Source organism: Molossus molossus, unplaced genomic scaffold, assembly GCF_014108415.1.
Source record: "Molossus molossus isolate mMolMol1 unplaced genomic scaffold, mMolMol1.p scaffold_m16_p_1, whole genome shotgun sequence".
NCBI classification, from domain to species: domain Eukaryota; kingdom Metazoa; phylum Chordata; class Mammalia; order Chiroptera; family Molossidae; genus Molossus; species Molossus molossus.
In genome coordinates, this window is record NW_023425344.1 from 249,972,539 (window position 1) to 249,990,476 (window position 17,938).

General features: G+C 47.6%; 1 protein-coding gene across 2 annotated transcripts; it reads right to left on the minus strand.

Moving 5' to 3' along the window:
- Positions 1-1,480: 1,480 nt before the first annotated feature.
- LOC118636923 (cyclin dependent kinase 2 interacting protein) lies at positions 1,481-17,856 on the minus strand. 2 transcript variants are annotated; one of them, XM_036271878.1, is made up of 5 exons: positions 17,831-17,856; positions 11,083-11,251; positions 8,659-8,788; positions 3,646-3,775; positions 1,481-2,450 (listed from the first exon to the last, which is right to left on the minus strand). In XM_036271878.1, the coding sequence occupies exons 1-5, from the start codon at positions 17,835-17,837 to the stop codon at positions 2,248-2,250; spliced, it is 639 nt and encodes a 212-aa protein (XP_036127771.1). In that variant the 5' UTR covers positions 17,838-17,856; the 3' UTR covers positions 1,481-2,247. The 2 variants fall into 2 exon arrangements, with proteins under 2 accessions (XP_036127771.1, XP_036127761.1); XM_036271868.1 differs by having other exon boundaries at positions 8,659-8,833.
- Between the last annotated feature and the right edge of the window lie 82 nt (positions 17,857-17,938).

Sequence of the window (17,938 nt, forward strand, 5' to 3'; positions counted from 1 at the left end):
AGAGACAATTGTCAGGGTTTTCTTTCATTTGCTTAGTTTTTTCTTTTTTGCTAGTTTTTATTTTTAACAAAATCATACATTCATATAAAGTATCAATTTTCTAAGACTTAACTTTTAAAAAGCAGCCCTCCCTCCTTATGACATGCAGATGTCCACAGCTGAACTTTGTGTGGTATGTTGTGATTACTTTCATGCTTTTGTCAAAGCTTTTGTTTCCTGGAATTTTATGTTTTTAGTGTTAATTAAGGGTACTTATTATGAATTCATCCCCAAACTCTTCCCCAATCCCATTCTGTTTTGTTGGTACTTTTATATTCCTTTACTGTCTATTGAGCAAGATTTCTGGAGGCAGAGAACTGTGGTTAAGCCACTATGGTGAGAAGTCCAATGCCGGTTCTCTTACGACGTCGCTTCTTTCAGATAGAAATTGTCCTGCAGATTATTTCTACAGTTGTGTTATGATTGGAACTCAGCAAAGTCAACAAGCAGAGATCATTTCCACTAATTTGACCCCTCTTCTGTTTTGTGACAGATCTCTGGGCAAATGCCACTGGATTTGTTCCTCACTTAGCTCTTTTACTTGTTTGTCCTTTGCAGTATTGAACCTTTCCGTTAATTCTCCAGGGCAACTTGGGTGTCCAGGATGAGGCATCAAGAACATGAAATGTCCTAAAAAGGCCTGGAAATCATTCAGTGTCTCCTCTGAAGAGCATTTATTTTCCAAATGCCTCCCAAACATAAAAATGACTGCTTCCCTGGCCAGTTTGGCTCAGCGGTTAGAGTGTTGGCCTGCGGACCAAGGAGTCGCAGGTTTGATTCCTGGTCAAGGGCATGTACCTGTTACAGGTTCGATCCCCGGGCCTGGTCGGGGTTATACAGGAGGTGACCAACAGATGTGTCTATCTCACATCAATGTCTCTCTCTGTCTCCCTCCCAATCTCTCTAAAAATCAATGGAAAAATATCTTCAAGTGAGGATTAAAAACAAGAAAACTGACTGCTGATGACCCGTGCCTCCAGGGGCCCTGGGCTCATGACAGCGCTTACTTCCTGAATGAGCAGGGGATTGCGCAGCAGGACATCATTCCCGCCAAACACCAACCTTGCAGTTTCCAGTCTGCTTTAATGTGGTTACATTTGAGCAAATACGGCCAAGGCAGAGGCACGAGAAATTCTAAAAATTGTTGCCTTTAAATGCTTTAGATAGGTTAACTTGCACAGTGAGAGAGCCCAGCTTTTTCTCAAAATAATTCCTGTCATTTATGAAGCCTTTTATTTTTATTTCTTTATCCTCACCCGAGGACATTTTTCTACTTTTTGTTCAGACAGAGCTGAAGGGAGAGAGAGGAAGAGAGAGAGAGAGAGAGACACATCGACGTGAAAGGGATACATCGAGTGGCTGCCACCTGCACGACCAACCAGGGCCGGGGACAAACTGCAACTGAATCACACCCGGGTCTCTCTGGACCACGGGCCGATGCTCTAACTGCTGAGCCAAACCGGCCAGGGCTGAAGCCTTTTATTTTTGCTGTATTTTCTTTCCTTCCCTGGGCAGCACTTGTTCCTGGGATGCTAGAACTTCAGTTTCATGAGGTGACACCCCATATTCCAAAGCACAAAGTTCTTAGACTTCTGTTCCTGGGGAGTATGGCAGAATTGATCCCCCTGATGTCCGGAGGCAAAGACCACCGGACTATAAGATTTATGCTAGAAGAATGACATGGAAGAAACAACACCTGGCCGGTCACATCCTCGGCATGCAAACAGGCAATATTTTGCTAGGGAGTTTCATTTCCATGATGCCATCTTTGCCCAGTTAACTCTATGGTATTTTAAAATAGCTGTAATCACAAAACTGATAGTCTCAAAAATTCAAACAATACAGCTAAGTATAGATTTCCTACGCAGATGTAACCATGTAAAATACATCTGATGCACACAAACAGGACCATGCCAGCATTCTGTTGAGGATCACTTATTTCACGCTGAGGTCCCCATGGATGACAGGTTCACAATGATGTGGATGACACTGAGTGGCACGAAGCAGTTAACGAGTGTGTCTGGAGAGGCTGCAGGGAGCTGGTGAGATGGTCCAGTCTGGACAACCCTAAGAAGGTCAGCATGTGGCCTGCCAGAGTCCGAGGCATGACGCTAGGGTGCGGCCCTGGGTCCCACATGCAAGACTGTCCACTGTGGGCACTGTGGAAGCCCGTGGAGCAGACAAGGCCGAGCTAAGCCGTTGGAGGAGTCACAGTGCTCGGTGCCCCGTTTCGAGCAGCATGCTTTCCAGAAGCAGTTTGCTGTTGCTCTGCACATAGGGCTGGTGCAGCCACAGAGACAAGTAGGTCAGGGTGAGGTCGTGGTCCGTGGTGTGCGCCAGCTCCTCCACGATGGTGCGCTTCAGGAGGAGCTCCGCCCCGTACATGTCCGAGAGCTGGCGGGAAGCCTCGTCTGTAAGAAATGCGGGTCTCCCTTTAATGGCAGTGACTCAAGGAAGCACCCTGACTGGGAAAGACTGCCACCCTGAAAAGCTCCTTGCTGAACACCAGAATCAGCAACAGAGCTGAGACCAAGGATCGATGGGTGTGCACACACCCTAGCTGGTGCCCATTAGCAGGAGGTAACACGATGCATCCCATGAAATGAAAAAGTAACTAACCTTTCTCAACTAAGAACCTGCAACGATTACAAATGGTAGGTTAACCTCAAACTGACATTTCGATACACATCACATTAGCTGATTTCACCCTCTTCTCCCTCACTTAGAAGTGAGATCTCAAATTAATATCAAATAGCTTAGCCTTTATTTTGAACTAAGAAAGCTAAAAATAACCTCATCTTCCCTGGCCGGTTTGGCTCAGCGGTAAGAGCATCAACCTGCAGACAGAAGGGTCATGGGTTCAATTCCAGTCAAGAGCATGTACCTGGGTTGCAGGTTCCATTCCCCGGCCCTGGTCAGAGTAGTGTGGGAGGCAACCAACTGATGCTTGCCCCCCCTACTCTCTTTAAAATAAGTAAAACAAATAGCCTTATTTCATAGAGCTTATTAAAGTAATGGGTTCCATTTCCTAAGCAGTCTTCTTCCGTGAGGTTCACTGAAGTTTTATTAAACAAAACAAAACAGCCCTGGCGGTGTTTCCCAGTGGTTAGAGCACTGGCCTGCACACCAAAGGGTCACAGGTTTGATTCCCTGGCCCTGGTCAGGGTGTGTACAGGAAGCAACCAATCAATGTGTCTCACATCAATGTTTCTCTTTCTCTCTCTCTCTCCCTTCCTTCCACTCTTTCTAAATCAATGGAAAAAATGTCGTTGGTGAAGACTGACAAAACAAAACAAAGAAACAAAACATCTTTCTTAAAAAAAAAAAAAAAAAAAAAGAGAGAGAGATTTCTTCATTCTACCCACTGGTTTTAAAGGGACAAAAATGGCAACCGTTTCATGGGTCTCTAATTACATTTTTCATATACTTTGCTGATTAGGTGATTAAAGCCAAGAATAAATGCTCTATTTAAGATGCTCCATCTCCTTTCCTCCGATGAATGCTCCTGAATTAAATTTCAAAGCCCGCCAGCTTCTTAGCATACCAGACCTTAATGGTATCAAAGGCCCTTCTAACCTCCCCTTGAACCAATGAAGGAGTACTTACAAAAATGGGCTGTGGGCCACGTGTGAAACAGGAGGGGCCTCTTGCTGTCCTGCCCATAATGGTAATTTTCCAGTTCACAAACTCCCTTGGTAGTTGAAGACAGCTTTTCCATTTTCACCTGTATTTTGGTCTAAAAAGATATTTATTTTGAATATGAGAATAAGATTTAAAATCTATTTCAGTCCCAGATTCAATAACTCTAAGATTTCAAAGCTAAGAAATGTTAATCTGTCGAGACCAAAAGTCCAGTAATTCAACACTGTTAACTGTGTACAGCAACCTCCCAGGCAGATGGAGGTAGACAGTCGCTATGATTTCATTAATCTGGATTACTTCAGTAGTCAACCGGATTCCCAGTCCCGAAGACAAAGTCTGCTGTGTCCCACCTCACTAAGACTTCCCAATGGCACTCATTTTTAGCACGAAAGACCAGGAGGAATCAATTGCAAGGCAAACTCCTGCTTTTGTGGAAGGAAAGATGGGAGAGTCATTAAATGAGCTCATTTCTGATGCTTTTATTAACTGCCTGAGTTTGCTGAAACCTCTGCAATTCTGTGGTCTTTCTCTGAAAAACCCACAACCCCAGTCAAATCATGAGAAAAACATTGGGCAAATCCCAACTGAGGCACAATCTACAAAAGACCTGCCCAGTCCTCCAAACTGTCAAAGTCATCAAAACAAGGAAAGTCTGCCCTGGCTGGTTTGGCTCAGCGGTTAGAGCGTCGGCCTGTGGTCCGAAGAGACCCGGGTTCGGTTTCCGCTAAGGGCATGTACCTCGGTTGCAGTTTGTCCCCAGCCCTGGTTGGTTGTGCGGGTGGCAGCCACTCGATGTGTCCCTTCACGTCGATGTTTCTCTCTCTCTCTCCCTTCCTCTCTCTCTCCCTCCCACTCTATCTGTACAAAAAAATGGAAAATATCCTCGGGTGAGGATAAAAAAACAAACAAACAAGGAAAGTCTGGGAAAGTGTCCCAGCCAAGAGGAGCCTAGCGCGGCGTGAAGACCATGGACTGTGCTGTCCTGGATGGAGCCTGGCACTGAGTGAGGACTTCAGGGCAAGGTGAAGAATCTGGGTGAACCCCAGCCTGAGTTCCTAGCCACATGCCCATGTTGGGTCCTCACCTATGACACGTGGAGCACAGTGAAGTGAGACAGACTGGGCAATGCAGGGAACGGGTGGGTTGCAAGCCTGGGACTCTGAACCATCTGCTCCACCTTTCTGTGAACCTGAGTGTCCTGAAAAAAATACATGAGTTCACTGGAGCGGGCACTTGGGTTAGGGAGACCGTGGAGACCATGGGGTGACCTTACCCCCAAGTGTGGGAACACAGCAGGCAGGGCACGACTAGCCGAGGCATTAACAAGCTGAGCCAGGTGAGGCTGCTTCCTGCTGCATTCCCCTTTCCACTCTGGCTGCCGGTTTGCCTCTGCACCTCACCAGTACTCGCCTTTTTAAGAAAGTGCTCCTGCTGGCACCGGGGGTCTTCCTCTCTCCGAGGCCTCATGAAACCAGTGGACTGGTACCTTTCCCCCGGACAGCCTGCCGACTGTGATGGCAGCTGTGATGTCTACCGCTCCCTTTCCTGGGCTAACGCTCCAGTTCCTCCAGTTACTTCTCTGTGCCATGTCCTGGCCCCCTTCGGGTACCCATCAGTCCCTGCTAACATGTACCCATGCTGTCTCTGTCCATGTCAACGAGGGTGGGAGGGGCATCACTCCTCGGCTCTCATGGACGCAGCCCAGGCTTTATCTGAAGAGCTCACCATGAGCAGCAGTCACCTAAAACTCAGCGGCCACTTTCAGCTGGCCTGCCAGGTCACGTGCCCTCACCCTGGGCCTGTGCCGTGGGCTGGGGGGACCAAGGGCGGGCGCTCCACAGTTCATCTGGTACGGCTCCGGCCATCGGGTCTGCCGCGGGCCCTTCACTCGACCTCCTGACACCTCCAGGCTGTCCCTCCTCAGTGCGGGTCAGTGGGGCTGAGGAAGGAGTCCCATGGGACCAGACCGCCACTTAACGGGGAGAACCAAAGATGGCCAAGCAAAAGCAAGCCATCAGTCGCTCCTGACAAGCCTGACCTCACCTCTTCCCCATCAGCCTTCCGAATGGGGCCAGCACAGGGCAGTCATAAATGAGAAGGTGTGAGCTAAAGAAATGCCAAACGGCATCAAATAAGATTCCTTCCCAAGGTTTTTTATATTTTATTTTAAATGTTTTTTATTAATTTTTTAGAGAGAAACACTGATGAGAGAGAAACATGGATCAGCTGCCTCCTGCACGTCCCCTACTGGGGATCATGCCCACAACCCAGGCATGTGCCCTGACCAGGAATTGAACCGGGACCTCTCAGTTCATGGGACGGAGCTCAATCCACTGAGCCACAATGGCCAGGTGGTTTTCTACATTTTATAAAAGTCACATTAGCCTGGGGCGGGGAGAGGAGGGATCGGGAGGAAGGTGTCTGGGGGGGAAAAAGAAACATCTGTAACAAAATAAATAAATTAATAATAATTTAAAAAGTCACATTAGGCCCTGGCCGGTTTGGCTCAGCGGTTAGAGCGTTGGCCTGCAGTCCAGAGAGACCCAGGTTCGGTTCCTACTAACGGCACCTACCTTGGTTGCAGTTTGTCCCTGGCCCTGGTTGGGTTGTGTGTGCAGGAGGCAGCGACTCGATGTGTCCCTTTCACATTGATGTTTCTCTCTCTTTCTTTCTCTCCCTCCCGCTCTATCTGAACAAAAAATGAAAAAATGTTCTCGGGTGAGGATTAAAAAAAAAAAAAAGTCACATTAGTGTATATCAGAAATGTTTCTCATTCTAACATGGCTTTGGGATTCTGTGAAGCATTTTGTACCAGAAAGAAACACAGCAGGTCAAGGGTGAAGTGTTTCCGGTGGGACCTGTGACACATGGGAATGACAGACGACCAGGCAGTCAGTGCCTCACTGTACCTGACCTCAGTAGTGGGTATTCAGCCCTGCTGGCTGTTTAGATGAGTCCAATACAGGAACTTAGCCACCCAGTTCCTTCTCTTTCAGGAGCAATACGTACACCTGCTTTTTTGTCCAAACAAAAACACTTGCCATAATGGAATGGGTTAATTTAGGAAAAAACAAACAAAACAACACAAGTGGCCAGTTTTCAGTAGCTTACGACTATGTAAATTTCAATGACTTATCCTATCTATGTTAATCCCCATTGGTCCAGAGTCCATGTCCAGAACTCGCCTGCCAGAGACCCAGTGTGGATGTGGAGGTAAAGCAAAGACAACAGCTATCACAAAGCCCACACACTTTGTCCAAAGTACTGATGACATGCCTTGGTACCTGCTCGGGGCAAGTGTCTCCTAACACAGCACAACCTCCTGGGTGAGAGGGAAGGCAGAGTCACCAGACAGACAGGACAATTACCAAAACCAATCATTTAGAGGACACAAACCATGGCCATCAAAAAAAGCCCAAATGCCTGGCAGGCTCAGTGGTTGAGCATCAACCCACGCACCAAGAGGTCGCTGGTTGGATTCCCGGTCAGGGCACATGCCCAGGTTGTGGGTCTGGTCCCCAGTGGGGGGGCATGCAGGAGGTGGCCAATCAATGTTCTCTCGTCGATGTTTCTCTCTCCCCCTCTCCCTTCCTCTCTCCCTAAAATCAATAAAGAAAAAAAAATTTAAATAGCCCAAAGTCAGTATTACATTTCAATGTGAAAGAAAAGGCTAAATTACTGAGACGTCCCCAATGCACCATTTATTTACTGATTTCAGTGTTTCTGAAAACATTCTGCATCTTACAAGTGATGTGCTATTGAAAAGGGTTAGTGCTGTAATCTGAAAAACTTTCTTTTTTTTATCCTCACCCGAGGACATTTTTCCATTTTTTGTTCAGATAGAGCGGGAGGGAGAGAGAGAGAGAAACATCGATGTGAAAGGGACACATCGAGTGGCTGCCACCCGCATGACCAACCAGGGCCGGGGACAAACTGCAACCGAGGTACGTGCCCTTAGCGGGAACCGAACCCGGGTCTCTCAGGACCGCAGGTCGACGCTTCAACCACTGAGCCAAACCGGCCAGGGCTGAAAAACTTTTTCAAACCCAGTTAAGCCTATGAAGTCTGCCTTATAGCAGATGGAATCCTACATCTGAATGAGTGGTATCCTGAAGAAATGTAACAATATTCAACATATTCTGTTTAAAATGACAAGGAAGCCCTGGCCAGTTTGGCTCAGCTGTTGGAACATCAGCCGATAGACCAGGGAGTCCCAGGTTCGGTTCCCGCTAAGGGCACATACCTCGGCTGCGGTTCATCCCTAGCCCGGTTGGGGTCGTGTGGGTGGCAACCAGTCACTGTGTCTCTCTCACATTGATGTTTCTCTCTTTTTAGAGAGAGATAGAAGCATTGATGTGAGGGAGAAACATCAATTGGCTGTCTCCTGCACTCCCCCTACTGGGCATGGAGCCCGCAACCCAGCATGTGCCCTGACAGGGAACGGAACCAGGACCACTCAGTCCGCGGGACGACGCTCAGTCCACTGAGCCACACTGGCTGGGCGGGTTTTACATTTTTAAATGGTTGAAAAAATAATCAAAAGAATATATTGTGACATGTGAAAATTATATAAAATGCACATTTCAGTGTCTGTAAATCAATTTTGGTTGGAACACAGCCACAGCCATTCGCCTACATATTGTCTCCGGCTGCTTCGGCGACACCTGGCAGAACTGAGTGGTGACAAGAGAGGCTGGAGGGCCACAAGGCCTTAAAATATTTACTGTGGAGCCCTGCAAGGGGAGAAATTGCCCCGACAACACACAGAACAAAGGTCTAGGACAGCATCGTGGGGACATGAAGTCTTACGGGACAGGTAGAGGAGAGAGACCAACAGAGGAAGCTGAGGAGGAAAAACCAGTGTCTGGGCAGGGAAGACATGCACGGTGTTGAACGCTGCAGAGAGCCGGCCAAGCTCCACAGACGCCCCTGGGAGTCAGGGCCGTGAGCACAGGCGGCTGGGCCTCTGGACCTTACCAAGCCATCTAAGGTGGCCTGCAGCTCCTCGCACAGCGCCTCCAGTTCCTTACTATATTCCCGAGGCCTCTGTTCGGCATTTTCATCGAAAGCCGGGCTGCTGCTCTCTAACTCTATCTTGTCGTCACTCCTGGATGAAACGGGAGTGGGAACAAAATACATTCCGTAAGCTCGCCTGGGTGGGTTAGGATAAACAAGAAAACACAGTATCCACGTAATTTTGCAAAAGTATTGTTTCGTGTTGGTAAACGTGTTGACTCATTTATACATACAGTGAATATATCTGTTGGTTACTCAATTTTGCACTAGAATAAGCCAGTTACCTTCAGCCCTGTGGCATCCTTGGTGGAGGGTGCAGTGCTGGGTGACATGACATAGACATGGAGCACTCCCGAGTTCACAAGCTACAAATGCATGTTGTAAATGGAAGGTTGTGACCCATGGGGAAGAAACTGATCTAGTGGGGTCACAGTCAACACTTAAGGAGAAAATTCCACATGAAAGTAGAGCATGCTGGGCCTCTCGTGGGACTGGTTGAGCAGGGTTCCACCAGGAAAAGGCAGCGGAGGCCCAGAGCACTGATGGGTTTGAAGTAAGTGGTGCCAGCGGACAGGCCAGGAATTAAGTCTCTAGACTCTGGCCTGTAGACATAGGTCAGCTGGAGGGTATATGTGTATAATTCTAACTCTGAGAAATTGAAGAAAAAAAATATATAAATGGGATCTAACCTGGAGACAGCATGAGATCCCACAGGTGAAGGGCTCAGTCCCCAAGAGTGACTCTCTCAGGAGTCCAAGCTGTTACCTGTACTTCTGACAGGCTATAAATCAGAGTGCCACAACCCCATCTCCGGGTTCAATTAATTTACTAGAGTGACTCACAGAACTGAGGACACCAGCTTACCAATTAGGTTACTGGTTATGACAAAAAGTATTAAGGAATGTGGAAGAACAGCCTGATGGAGAGGTACGTGGGGCAAGGTCCAGAAGGGGCCCAAACAGGAGCTGCTGTCCTGATGGGGTGTGGGGACACCCTCCCAGCACATCAAGTTGTTTACCAACTTAGAAGCTCTCCAAACCCATCCTTTGGGTTTTTATGGAGGTTGCATTATACAGGTGTAATGAACTGAACCACTGGCTCCTGGTGATTGATTCAACCCCTCCCCCTCTCGCCTCCCATTGGGGTGATGCTGAAGGGGTGGTGCTGAAAGTTCCCTCTAATGGCTTGGCTGGTTCCCCTGGCAACTGGCCGTCATCCTTAGAGACTTTGTAAAAGTCACCTTGTTAATATAAATGCAGGCATGGTTGAAAGGGACTTGTTATGAGTAAGAAGCTCCTTTAACCTTTACCACTCTGGAGCTATTCAGGAACTGGAACTATTAGAGGACAAAAGACTAAACATTATAACCAGAGATTCTCCCATTGCTCTTATGAATTAGGAAATTATAAGGATTTTAGGAGCTGTGCATCAGGAACAGGGAGAAAGACCAAATAGATATTTCTTTTTTTCTTTTTTTACCCTTACCCGAGGACATTGTTGCATTCATCTTCAGATAGAGCGGAAGGGAGAGAGGAAGGAAGAGAGAGAGAGAGGAACATGGATGTGAGAGAGACACATCGACTGGCTGCCGCCCACACAACCCCAAATGGGGCTGGGGACAAACTGCAAATGAGGTATGTGCCCTTAGCGTGGATCCGAACCTGGGACTCTCTGGTCCGTGGGCCGACACTCTAACCGCTGAGCCAAACTGGCCAGGGCTAGATGTTTCTTTCTTTTTTTTTTTTTTTTTATCCTCACCCGAGGACATTTTTCCATTTTTTGTACAGATAGAGTGGGAGGGAGACAGAGGAAGAGATAGAGAGAGAGAAACATCGATGCGAAAGGGACACATCGAGTGGCTGCCACCGCACGACCAACCAGGGTCAGGACAAACTGCAACCGAAGTACGTCAGGACAAACTGCAACCGAAGTACGTGCCCTTAGCGGGAACCGAACCCGGGTCTCTCCGGACCGCAGGCCGACGCTCTAACCGCTGAGCCAAACCGGCCAGGGCTAGATGTTTCTTATTATTAAATCACAATAGCATAAGATAAAATGCAACCTTATGAAGATAAAGTCCCATTTACCTACCACTCCAATACTCATTCTCCCTGGAAGAGACGTGTATCATGAACTAAGCCTGTATCCTTCCAGTCTAGTTTATAATTTCATACAGACATAACCACGAAGAATTTGTAGTGCAATATGTATTTAAATGTACATAAACAGTTCATACTTGCATACATCATTTTACCACTTGCTTTTTTGCTTAATATAACTTAATTTATTTATGTACACAGAGACCACCCTTCCCCACTAAAAGACTCCCGGGAAACTCGTGCTCAGCCAGGGTAAAGTGCTCAGAGGAGCTCCAGCTGTACTTACAATAAACTGATTTTCGTGTTGGCAATATTATTGGCAGTAGCAAATCCTGCGTCATTGAGGGTTTCCCACTTCAGAATTAAATTATGCCAATCGGCTGCATTGTCCTTAATTTTTCTCGCACTGACAGATAAAACAGGTTTTCTGGGCGTTGCACTTCCAAGAGTCTTTGCTGAGAGGTAGTAAAACAAACAGAATTATTATGGAATTCATGATCATAGTTGGAAGGTAAATATGTCCTTATAACTCTCAACAGTAAAATAATCTGAAATGCTACATCTATTGGACAAATAAGTGATGTGGAAACTAAGAAGAATGGATGATTGGGCAACTTCCCAGAACAAGAGAAAAAAATTTGTTTTTATATTTTAAGATTCACCAGAGATGCTGGATCCTTTCCCAGCTTAATGGTTCCATGAATTTTACCTTAAGCACTCTGACCACTTTCAATGAATGTCTTTACTTTTTATTATTATTACTGTTTTTTTGTTTTGATTTTTAGAGAGGGAGAGGGAGGGAGGGAGGGGGGAGAGAAAGAGAAAGACACACACAGACAGACATCAATGTGTGAGACAAACATTGATCAGTTGCCTCCCACATACACCACAACTGGGGATCAAACCTGCAACCTAGGTATGTGTCCTGACCAGGAATCGAACCCACCACCTTTTGGTATATGAGGCAACGACATTTCAACCAACTTAGCCACCAAGCCAGGGCACTTTGACTACTTTCTTTCATTCTTTTTTTTTTTTTGTACGTGCCCCTAGTGGGAAGCGAACCCGGGACTCTCTGGTCCCCAGGCCGACACTCCAACCGCTGAGCCAAACTGGCCAGGGCTTTTAAAAAAATTTCTCTTTATTATTGAATGTATTACAGCTGTCCTTCCTTTTTCCCCTATTGACCACCTCCTCCCTGCTCCCGCTCACTCCTGCCTGCCCCATACTTTTATCTGTGTCCATTGGTTATGCATCTAAGTTCTTTGGTTTATCTCTTCCTGTTCCCCTACCCCTTCCCTTTGAGGTTTGTCAGTCTTAACAACCAATTTGTACTTCTTAACACCTTCACCTTTTTTCACCCACCCACCCCCATCTGGCAACCAACAAAAAGTTCTCTGTATCTATGGGTGTGTTTCTGTTCTGCTTATTCATTTTGTTTGTAGATTCAATTGTTGATTTATTGCTGTTTGATTGTTCATATTTTTGTTGTTCTCCTTCAGGAAGACCCGTCAACATTTCATATAATACAGGTTTGGTGGTAATAAATTCCTTTAGCTTTTTCTTGTCTGGGAAACTCTTTATATGTCCATCAATTCTAAACGATAGCTTTGCAGGATAGAGTAATCTTGGTTGTAGGTTCTTGCTTTTCATCACTCTGAATATCTCTTGCCACTCCCTTCTGGCCTGCAAAGTTTCTTTTGAGAAATCGACTGACAGTCTTTTTTTTTTTTTTTAATTCCTCACCTGAGGACATTCTTGCATTCATCTTCAGATAGAGTGGGAGGGAGGGCAGGAGAGAGAAAGACAGAGAGAAACATCGACGTGATAGAGCCACATCGACTGGTTGCCTCCTCCATGACCAGATCAGGGCCCGGGGAAGAACTGCAACCAAGGAACGTGCCCTTGACTGGACTCGAACGCGACTCATAGGTCCACGGGCTGATGCTCTAACCACTGAACCAAAACGGCCAGTGCTCAGCTGACAGTCTTATGGGAGCTCCCTTGTAGGTAACTAACTGCTTTTCTCTCGCTGCTTTGAAGATTCTCTGTCTTTAACCTTTTGCATTTTGATGATGATGTGTCTTGGTGTGGGCCTCTTGGATTCATCTTGTTTGGAATTCTCTGTGCTTCCTGGACATGTAGGTCTGTTTCCTTCGCCAAGTTAGGCAAGTGTTCTGTTATTATTTTTTCAAATAGATTTTCAATTCTTGGTCTCTCTCCTGCTTTTGGCACCCCATGATGCGAATGTTGGTATGCTTGATGTTGTCTCAGAGGCTCCTTACACTATCATTTTTTTAAATTCTTTTTCTTTTATCTGTTCTGATTGAATGTGTTTTGCTTCCTTATATTCCAAATTGATAGTTTGCTTCTTGGCTTTACTTACTCTACTATTGATTTTCTGTAAATTATTCCTTATTTCAGTTAGTGCCTCCTTCATTTCTGACTGTGTTTCCCATTTCTGACTGGTCCTTTTTTATGCTCTTGAGGTTCTCACTAAGTTCACTGAGCATCCTTATAACCAGTGTTTTGAACTGCATCTGTTAAGATTGCTTATCTCTGTTTTGTTTAGTTCTTTTCCTGGAGTTTTGTTCTGTTCTTTAATTTGGGACATGTTTCTTCGTCTCCTCATTTTGGCTGCCTCCCTGTATTTGTTTCTATGTATTAGGTAGAGTTGTTTCCTAGGATGGCCTATTGTAGTAGTTGTCCTGCAGGGTCCAGTGGCACAGCCTCCCTGGTCACCCCAGCTAGGCCTTGAGGGGCACCCCATCATGTGGACTGTACACCCGTCTGTTGTAATTGAGTCTTGATTGCTGTTGGCACTTCAGTGGGAGAGATTTACTCAGGCTGATCAGCTCCAAGGACTGGCTGTGCCCACTGACCACTGACTTGACTACCCTGGAGGATCAGCTGTGCGGGGGCCACCACACAGAGCAAGACTTACTTCAGCAGGGCTCTGGTACCCACTGAGTGCACTCCTTGAGTGTGTCGCTTATGGAGGTGGTTGGGTGGTGGTGCTTCACTGTGGTCTGAAGCTGTCCACTGGGTGTGCTGGCTCTGGGGCAAGGTCAGCCACTGCCTGTGTTCTACCCAGGGCCATCAGGCATAAGCTACAAAGTGATTTGCAGATGGCTGCTTCTTGTGCTGGGCTTGGAGATACCTAGGCAAAGCCAAGCTGTGAACCAGGCTGGCTGCTCCTAGTGCCAGGACTGAGGCCACTTAGTGAGAGGTACAGGACTCACTGAGGCCAGATGCTGCTTTTTTGAAAGAATTGAAGAAAATCTGAAACAGGAGCCAAGAAAAGCCATTCCTATGATAAAGCCACTGGGAACAGCTTGGGTGGGCCTGATAGTTGGGTGGGCGGGGCCTCAGGGAATCACCAGGGCGAGGCAAACAGTACGAGCCAGGTTGCTGGAGTCCCAGATATGGCGCCTATCTGCCTGCCCTGTGGGGGAAGGGCTCACCAAAGGAACAATGGCCTATGCCAGCATATCTGTCCAGGAGAAAGTTGCCTCTCCAGCTCTCGCCCTGATGCCAAACAACTCAGTTCTTCCCCGTATGTCTCTGGTGCCTTTCAAATTGCCTCCCTACAAGCTATGGCCTGGAGGGTGCAAGCCCAAGTAAGTCTGTGCTCAGGCCCTTTAACAGGAACTACCAGGGGCTCCAGCAGCCTCAGCCTGAATTCTCGCTGGTTTTTACAGCCAGAAGTTATGGGGACGTCTCTTCCTGGCACTGGAACCCTGAGCTCAGGGCCTCGTGTCGGGCTGGGACCCCTCACTCCTCAGGGAGGACTTTCACAGCTAAAGTATCCTTCCTGATTTTTATCCCACAAAGATGGGTGTGAGACCAGCCATCCACACCTCCACTCCTCCTACCAGTCTCCATGTGGCTTCTTTAATTTCACAGTTGTAAGGCTTCCATTTAGCTTGATTTCAGGTGGTTTTGAATGATGGTTGTTCTGTAGTTTAGTTGTCATTTTGATGTGGTTGTGGGAGGAGATACGCGTTTACCTATGCTGCCATCTTGACCGGAAATCCTCTGACCATTTTCAAAGGTTAGGAATAAGGTCAAGTTGTGACTTCCTGCTAAAACCCTCTCACGCCCCAAGCCCAAGCACTCTCATCACCTGGTCTCAGGCACGCTGGTGCCTCACATTTGTTCAGAGCTTTGTGACTCACAAGTGCTTTGTGGTTCTCCGGGCACTAGCAAGGCTGGGCCTAGAGATGCAGAGATGACCTCCATGCTTAGGACACAGGAGTAAGTCCAAAGTCCTCCAGGACCTGGCTTCCTCTCCACCTCAACAGTCATGTCAACCCTCACCTCCTGGAATCCTCTTAATCTGCAGCTAAAATGAACTACTGGAGCTCCTGAAAAGTGGAGCCAGCTCTGGCCAGTTTTGCTCAGCGGTTAGAGCACTGGCCCATGGACCAGAGAAGTCTGGGTTCGGTTCCTGCTAAGGGCACGTACCTTGGTTACAGTTTGTCCCTGGCCCTGGTTGGGGTCATGTGGGTGGCAGCCACTCGATGTGTCTCTTTCACATTGATGTTTCTCTCTCTCTTCCTCCCTCCCTCCCGTTCTATCTGAAGATAAATGCAAAAATGTCCTCAGATGAGGATAAAAAAAAAAGTGGAGTTGCCTGCAGCCTTTGCACATGCAGGTCTTTCTGCTAAAACGTTCTTTCCTTTCCTGAGCTAGTTCTACCCATGCTCCAAGATTCACAAAGATCCCAGCTCCTGTGGGAAGCAACCCCCAGACCACCAAAAGCCAACTCAGGCTGTTTGGGCTCTTTCAGCCCCCCTGTGCCCTCTCTCCTTCCCTGCTTAGAACCCTTCAAAGGCTTCTCAGGGTACACAAGATAAAGTCCAAATTCTGTGAGAGGCCCCTTCAGGAGTCCAGCACACACACAGTTGTGCAGTCTTGGGCAAGTTAATTCACCTCTCAGAGCCTCAACGTTCTCATCTGTAAAACAGGGATGCGATGTATCTACTTCAGAGTTGATGTAACAATTAGACAATACATGTAAAGCTGAGAGGGCCTGGCACATGGCAAGTATCGAACACAGTGTCTGTTATCACAAGGACTTCTCCAATGTGTGTTGTTTTCATCACCACCAAGCAGTGGACTAAATTCTGACACTGTTACCTGAAGAGAGCATCGGATCCCACAGGTTAAGGGCTCAGTCCTACATGCCCTTCCACTTCAGATGCCAAGGGAAAGTCCAGGAAAACATTTTACTTTCTGGGTTACTGGCTTATTATTACAGGATGTAACCCAGGGAACAGCCAGATGAAAAAGATGCATGGGCAAGGTACATGGGAAGGGTGCTCTGTTTTCTCTGAGCGCTCCATTCTCCCTGAAATCTCACCAACCTAGTTCTCCAAACCTTGTCCTTTTGCTTTTAAGTTTTTAAGGACCCTTCATTACATAGGCATGAGTGATTAGATAACTGGCCATTGATTCAACCTCCAGCACCTCTCCCTTTCCAGGAGGTGGAGGTTAGGGGGTGGGACTGAAAGTTCCAACCCTCTAATCACAAGGTTGGTTCCCAGACAACCAGCCCCCATCCTTAGGTGACTCAGAGCCACTCCAAAAATCACATTAACATAACAAAAGATACCTTAACTACTCTCATCACTTAGGAAATCCCCATGTTATCAGAGAACCCCTGAGAAGGCGTCATTTAGGCTGAGACCTGAATGAATGGTCAACCGCATGGGCCCTAATGTGAGAATAAGCTTGGTGAGTTTGAAAAAAAATAATAACCAGTGTGGCTAGACTGAAAGAGAGAGAGGGAGGGTGTAGAAGGTGGGAGGTAGTCAGGCAACTAGAACCTTACAGGCCAAGATAAGTCTGGATTTATTCCAAGTCAATGGAAAGTGAGCAGTAAGCTTTGTGTAGGAAAGTGACATCATCTGATTTAGGTTTTTAGAAAGTCACTTCCACAGAAAGTTTTCCTGGATCTCCAAGTTGGGTTAGGACTCATTGCACTAGATATCTGGTACACCCTGTATTTCAGTCATTATGACACTTCCCAGTGTAGTATATTTGCTTGTTTAATGTCTATATTACCCATTAGACTATAAATGCCAGCAGATTGGGGATGATGTTGGTCTGGTTCCCTCTCATGACCTCAGCACATAGTAGGTGGCGAATAAAACGTGTTAAATGGAGAAATAGCTCTTACCACCTGTACTGCATAATCTTCTCGCAGTGGTTCTCAACCTTCTTAATGCTGCAACCCTTTAATACAGTTCCTCATGTTGTGGTGACTTCCAATCATGAAATTATTTTCGTAGCTACTTCATGACTGTAATTTTGCTACTGTTATGTCTTAGGCGACCCCTGTGAAAGGGTCGTTCAATCCCCGAAGGGGTCGCGACCCACAGGTTGAGAACCGTGTAAGGGGTTCTCTTTCCCAGTAGGGGCTCCTTAAGGACGAGGACCGCATCTGATTCATCATCTGTCTGCCCCACCCCCAGCACATACTTAGGAACCAAAACCAGTTCTGACTTCAAGACAGTCCCGGGATTAGTAGGAACAAACAGTAACAGAGTCGGAGGACAGGGCAGAGGTGAAGGATGGGCCTCCCTCCCCAGCTGTTGATATTAACTACTTCAAGGGACCGCTGCGAGGCCCAAGAGAGCCGAGCCCCGCAAAGTACTACGAACACTGCTCGGCACACCACGAGCCCTCGCTGAGTGACAGCTTTCAGTCCAAGCGGGAAGGACGGTGCCCGGCAATCCCGACAGAGGGGAGTTCAGGGACAGTGCTCCGCTAATGCGAACTTGCAATGACAGGTGCAATCTGCCTGCCGGGATCTGCTGACACTTTTTGGCGGATATCATCTCGTTCTACACATGCAAACAGGGACGCTCGGCCAACCTGGCTCCCCGGCCGACCGCAGAGCCCGCGCGGGCCAGCGGGCGGGGCTGGGGCCACGCGCGGACCCCACTCGATGCGGGAGGCTCCCGGCCTGGGGCCAGCACGCACCACTCACCACCCCGCCGCCCGGGAAACCGGGCCGTCTCACGCACCTTCCATATGGTCTGCCCGCTGATATCCCAGGAAAGAGACCCGAGGCCCCACCCACACCGCCGGAAGTTACGTCACTTCCGTCGCCCCTCCCGCCGCCACTTGTGGCG

Excerpts from the sequence above, each read along its gene's own strand:
- LOC118636923 (XM_036271868.1), bottom strand. Across the intron at positions 3,776-8,658 it reads AGGCCACCTTAGATGGCTTG|ACCAAAATACAGGTGAAAAT; the intron begins GTAAGGTCCAGA and ends ATATCTTTTTAG. Across the intron at positions 2,451-3,645 it reads GTGGCCCACAGCCCATTTTT|ACGAGGCTTCCCGCCAGCTC; the intron begins GTAAGTACTCCT and ends CATTTCTTACAG.